This window comes from Salvelinus sp. IW2-2015, unplaced genomic scaffold (assembly GCF_002910315.2).
Source record: "Salvelinus sp. IW2-2015 unplaced genomic scaffold, ASM291031v2 Un_scaffold3013, whole genome shotgun sequence".
NCBI lineage: Eukaryota > Metazoa > Chordata > Actinopteri > Salmoniformes > Salmonidae > Salvelinus > Salvelinus sp. IW2-2015.
The window spans coordinates 51866-57975 of record NW_019944305.1 but is presented as its reverse complement, the minus strand read 5'-3'; the positions used below and the strand labels follow the sequence as shown (position 1 = coordinate 57975).

The 6110-nt window shown below is 45.4% G+C and overlaps 1 protein-coding gene and 1 long non-coding RNA gene across 2 annotated transcripts in view; one reads left to right on the top strand and one right to left on the bottom strand.

Annotated features, from left to right (window-relative positions):
- The window catches only part of LOC112075173 (eukaryotic translation initiation factor 3 subunit I), a 6565-nt gene extending 3495 nt beyond the window's left edge, over positions 1–3070 (bottom strand). Inside the window, exons 1-3 of the mRNA XM_024142201.2 lie at positions 2953–3070; positions 1878–2044; positions 1503–1623 (exon numbers count right to left, since the gene is read on the bottom strand). Of these exons, the coding sequence (XP_023997969.1) occupies positions 1542–1623; positions 1878–2044; positions 2953–2961 (258 nt within the window). The 5' untranslated portion in view covers positions 2962–3070 and the 3' untranslated portion in view covers positions 1503–1541. The remainder of the gene's footprint in view (positions 1–1502; positions 1624–1877; positions 2045–2952) is intronic.
- A 2368-nt stretch (positions 3071–5438) lies between these two features.
- On the top strand, positions 5439–5939 carry LOC139025645 (uncharacterized). Its single transcript, XR_011477260.1, has 2 exons — positions 5439–5665; positions 5792–5939. It is a non-coding gene; the product is annotated as an uncharacterized lncRNA (long non-coding RNA).
- The last annotated feature ends 171 nt before the right edge of the window (positions 5940–6110 follow it).

Here is a 6110-nt window from a genome sequence, read left to right as displayed (position 1 = left end):
AAACATGCTCAGTCTGTAGGAAGCTTCCTGAGATATAGCCTGTCTGGAGTTACTGTTATCAGCTGAATGAGGGTGAGATTAGCCTGTCTGGAGTACTGTTATCAGCTGATGAGGGTGAGTATTAGCCTGTCTGGAGTTACGTATATCAGCTGATGAGGGTGAGTATAGCCTGTCTGGATTACTGATATCAGCTGATGAGGGGAGTATAGCCTTGTCTGGAGTTACTGATATCAGCTGATGAGGGTGAGTATAGCCTGTCTGGAGTTACTGATATCAGCTGATGTGGTGAGTATAAGCCTGTCTGGAGTTACTGATATCAGCTGATGAGGGTGAGTATAGCCTGCTGGAGTTACTGATATCAGCTGATGAGGGTGAGTATAGCCTGTTCTGGAGTTACTGATATCAGCTGATGAGGGTGAGTATAGCCTGTCGAGTTACTGATATCAGCTGTATGGAGGTGAGTATAGCCTGTCTGGAGTTACTGATATCAGCTGATGAGGGTGAGTATAGCCTGTCTGGATTACTGATATCAGCTGATGAGGGTGAGTATAGCCTGTCTGGAGTTACTGATATTCAGCTGATGAGGTGAGTATAGCCGTCTGGAGTTACTGATATCAGCTGATGAGGGTGAGTAATAGCCTGTCTGGAGTATTACTGATATCAGCTGATGAGGGTGAGTATAGCCTGTCTGGGAGAGTTACTATATCAGCTGATGAGGGTGAGTATAGCCTGTCTGAGTTACTGATATCAGCTGATAGGGTGAGTATAGCCTGTCTGAGTTACTGATATCAGCTGATTGAGGCGAGTATAGCCTGTCTGGAGTTACTGATATCAGCTGATGAGGGCGAGTATAGCCTGTCTGGAGTTACTGATATCAGCTGGTATGAGGGTGCAATAGCCTTCTGGGAGTTACTGATATCAGCTGTATGAGGGTGGTATAGCCTGTCTGGAGTTACTGATATCAGCTGATGAGGCGAGTATAGCCTGTCTGAGTTACTGATATCAGCTGATGAGGGCGAGTATAGCCTGTCTGGAGTTACTGATATCAGCTGATGAGGGTGAGTATAGCCTGTCTGGAGTTACTGATATCAGCTGATGAGGGTGAGTAAGCCTGTCTGGGAGTTGCTGATGAGGGTGAGTATAGCCTGTCTGGAGTTACTGATATCAGCTGATGAGGGTGAGTATAGCCTGGTCTGGAGTTATGATATCGCTGATGAGGTGCAGTATAGCCTGTCTGGAGTTACTGATATCAGCTGATGAGGTGAGTATAGGCCTGTCTGGAGTTACTGATATCAGCTGATGAGGGTGAGATATAGCCTGTCTGGAGTTACTGTTATCAGCTGATGAGGGGGAGTATAGCCTGTCTGGAGTACTGATATCAGCTGATGAGGTGAGTATAGCCTGTCTGGAGTACTGATATCAGCTGATGAGGTGAGTATAGCCTGTCTGGAGTTACTGATATCAGCTGATGAGGGTGAGTATAGCCTGTCTGGAGTTACTGTTATCAGCTGATGAGGGATGTATCGCTGCTCGTCTCCTGTTTACGCCTCCAGCTCAAAGTCAAAGTACTGGGGGTCAAAGTGATGGATCCTCGTGTAACCGTCTTCTCCTCCACTGGAATAGCTAAAGAGAGAAAGAGGTTGAGTTAAACAGAGACCTGTTTTGTTGTCTACAGTGAGCTGAAATGATCACCATTGTGTAATGGGAAGTCACATGGCTTGCTGAGCGAGTACCACTTCCTGATTCAGCTCATACCAGAACCTCTGCCCCCCCCAAAGGTTCTTACCAGTCGCCACAGAAAGAGTAGCTATTCAGCAGCGCATTTTAGAAGTCTGCTTCACACTTGGATGGATAATAAAGTGCTTTTTGGACCTTACCTCTTGCCGTCCGGGTGGAAAGCTACACAGTTGATGGGTCCGAAGTGACCCTTGACCCTGCCAAACTCCTCTTCGTAAGCTGCGTGGAAGAACCTGGCCTCGAACTTGCCTATCCTGGTGGAGGTGGTGGTGACCTCCATGGCCTCTTGACCTCCTCCCATCACCACCTACAACACAGGGTTAAAGGTCAGCTCTGGACTAGGTTGTGCTGGAGAAATTCGGAAAGTATTCAGACCCCTTGACACGTTGCAGCCTTAATCTAAAATGAATAAATCTTTTTTTTTTAGCTCAATCTACACAATACCCCATAATGACAAAGCAAAAACAGGTTTAGACATTTTTGCAAATTTATTAAAATAATATAAAACTGATATCACGTAAGTATTCAGACCGTTTACTCATCTTTGTTGAAGGGCCTTGGGTATGACGTTACAACTTGGCACACCTGTATTTGGGGAGTTCTCCCATTCTTCTCTGCAGACCTCTCAAGCTCTGTCAGGTTGGATGGGGAGCGTCGCTGTAAAGCTATTTCAGGTCTCTCCAGAGATGTATGATCACGTTCGGCTCTGCTGGGCCACTCAAGGACATTGAGACTTGTTCCGAAGCCACTCCTGCGTTGTCCTGTTGGAAGGTGAACCTTCGCCCCAGTCTGAGGTCCTGAGTGCTCTGGAGCAGGTTTCATCAAGGATCTCTACTTTCCCTCGATCCTGACTTGTCAGTTTTTGTGTCTTTTACTGAGGAGTGGCTTCCGTCTGGCCACTCTACCATAAAGGCCTGATTGGTGGAGTGCTGCAGAGATGGTGTCTTCTGGAAGGTTTCTCCCGTCTCCACAGAGGAACTCTGTCAGACTGACCATCGGGTTATTGTTTACCTCCCTGACCAAGGCCTTTCTCCCCTGATTGCTCAGTTACCATTTAAGGATCTAAATACTTACATAATAATAATATTTTTTCTAAACCTGTTTTGTATTGTCTGTAGATTGGAGGGGAAAATAATTATCAACGTTGGAAAAAAGTTAAGGGGTCTGAATACTTTCCGAAAGCACTGGTCTCAAAGTGACTGAGGGGTGTCGTACGTGGTCCATGATGGGGGAGATGGCAGCAGAGTTGACAGGTCTCTCTGTCTTGAAGGACTTGATGTGATCTAAAGTTGTAGAATCAAACAGCTGTGAGGTAGACAGACAGAGAGGTTATAGTCAGACAACTGTACCCTCCTAGAGAGAGAGACAAGAGGTAGACAGGACAGACCCAAACTGTACCCTAGAGAGAGAGACGAGAGGTAGACAGACAGACAACTGTACCCTAGAGAGAGAGACGAGAGGTAGACAGACAGCCAACTGTACCCTAGAGAGAGAGAACGAGAGGTAGACAGACAGACAACTGTACCCTAGAGAGAGAGACAAGAGGTAGAAGACAGCCAACTGTACCCTAGAGAGAGAGACAAGAGGTAGACAGACAAGCCAACTGACTCTCTATCTGTCAGTTGGAGGAAAGGAAGCCACAGAATAAATTGGCGGACGATATAGGAAGAGTGTACTTTTTTTTGTACCCTTTGCTTCTCACTATTCCAGAGTGTATTTAAACTGATTCTCCAAAATAAATGGAAATTGGGTTGCTACATGGTTTGTCTGTATTATGCACAATAATGTGGCACAAATCAGAATTTCTGATTGGTGGTCATTAAAAATGAACTAAACAGGTTTAAATACCGGTAAACCTCCCACTATGACTAAGCATACAGGTGAAATAACATTCAATAGGTCTTATACGGCTATGGGCTGTTCTTAGGCACTGCGGAGCGCCTGGACACAGTCCTTAGCCATATCAAACCCCCCAGAGGTGCCTTGTTATTATAAACTGGTTACCAACGTAATTCGCAGTAAAAAAGTCTGATATCAGCCAAATCAGGGCTCGAACCACCCAGTTTAATTGTGACAAAACGATCAGCTGTTTAATGGTGGGGGTTTAACCGCAAGAGGTATGCACTCATCACAGCTTTTTAATGGGCAACATCAGTTTTATACTTGCATGGAAAATTGACAAACGTTTCTTTAAAAAGGTTGGAAATGAACTGTAAAGTTGTCTAGATAAACCAAATGATTGCCTTTTATCATTTTCAAAGAACATGTTATTTAGAACAAAAAAAAAGTACATAGTGAATGAGAAATGTATTTTCCCCTTCTATATAAAACAAGTTATATGCACATTTCACAACCAAGCACCATATGTCACCTTACAGTAGAAAATAGCAGGGGTTTTAAAACGCGAGCTGGTTCCCCACGGTGTAGGCTGGGGGTTTCCTTGATGGGGAAGCTGAACACAGCCTGGGTTGTTCCTGGGAGCATTACTTTCTAGACTGTTTTTTTTTTGCAAACTGAATTTGACTAAAACAATTTCAAAACATTGCATCTTACGTGGGAATACTTTGTGTTTTTACAGTCTTATGTCCAACAATGAATTAAAATCAATTGGGGGGGAACGATCAGCCTGCCAGTTGGGGAAACCCTGCCCTAATAAAAAGACATTTCAACATTTTGTTAATATAAAACAAGGTAAAGGAAGGAGTCAAACAACCTGGGAGAAGTGGAAAACACAACATTTCGAGATGGTGACTATTGTTCAACTGGGAATGTTTGAAAGTGGACTCCTTCTGGACTGATCTGAGAACTGTGAAATCAGTATGGCCTCAGTCTTATCAGGGGGGGGATTTGCTTTCATCTAGTTACCTCAGGTCAGTGAAAAGGTAGGAATTCAATCAGAGCCCTGTTAGAGCAGTGCACTAGACAGCYGACAACACACCTTCAGTAAAGGCGTTTTTCCCTCTACGGTAACCGTCTGTTAGAGAGTAGTGTGCTCTATAGCCTTGGATTGAATCCCTACCAGGTTTTTGAGACTTGAAAAGGACCCTACTGATTCTCAGGCTCCATAACTAAACACACGGTCAAAACATTTAAATAGGTGGCAGAGACATGAGTAACAAAACAAAAAAAGTGCTCTTCAACACTGACACAGGCTRAAACATTTGAGGAAATACTAAAACTGTGTTAAGAGAATAATTTACAGTCCATTTCGATTGCACATCTTCTGCTTCAAGACGTCTTAGTTTCTTCTGTTGGCCTGGTGGTGAAATGAACAAACGCTAGTTGACCGGGCTTAGACTGGATCGGTTACATTTAAAGTATGTGTTGTGGTCACGACTCACCCTGTTGTGTCCATCTTCTCCTCTGTCTCTTTCTCCTCTTTCACATCTGGGGAAAACAGAACATGTCAGTGAGGTGTTACGTCCAGTGTCCCGGGCCAGTCAGTGAGGTGTCCCGGGCCAGTCAGTGAGGTGTCACGCCCAGTGTCCCGGGCCAGTCAGTGAGGTGTCCCCAAAATTAACTTTACCAAGGCACACCTGTTAATTGAAATGCATTCCAGGTGACTACCCTCATGAAGCTGGTTGAGAGAATGCCAAGAGTGTGCAAAAGCTGTCATCAAGGAAAAGGGTGGCTACTTTTGGTCACTTCATGATTCATAGGTGTTATTTCACAGTTTTGATTCTTAACTATTATTCTACAATGTAGAAAATAAAAACCCTTGAATGAGTAGGTGTTATAAAACTTTTGACCGGTAGTGTACATACTAAGCGTCTCTCTCTCTCTCTCTCCCTCCCCAGACAGAGGTTGTTTGAGAACCTGCGTATGCTGCCCCACGCCCCGGGGGTCCAGATGCAGGCCATCCCAGAAGACGCTCCACACCCGGACTCTGGAGATGAGGAGGACGAGGACCCTGACAAACGCATCTCCAGTGAGCACACACACACACACACACACACACACACGCACACACACTAGCTCCTCCAAGAGTCTGTCTCATCACTGTTTAGTACATGTGTTATGAATCTCTTGCTGAACGTGTGTGTTTTCCTGTGAGTCCGGGCCCATGATAAGAGGATAGCTTGTGAAGAGGAGTTTCTGACTCTGAGGATGAGGGACAGGGAGGAGGGGGAAGGAGGAACGCTGCCAACCACAAGAAGACCAAGCGAGTCAAGACTGAGGAGGAGAAGGAGAAGGAGAAGGAGGCAGAGGAGAAGAAAGGTAAACAACTTACAACACTGGACTGGCCCGCGGGAACATGACGACGCCTCACTGACTGGCCCGGGACACTGGACACGACGCCCCGACACATCTCTCGCTCAACTTCTCCTGTGATCTCTACTCTGATTCTCTTCACTCGAGTCTCTCATTCTCTC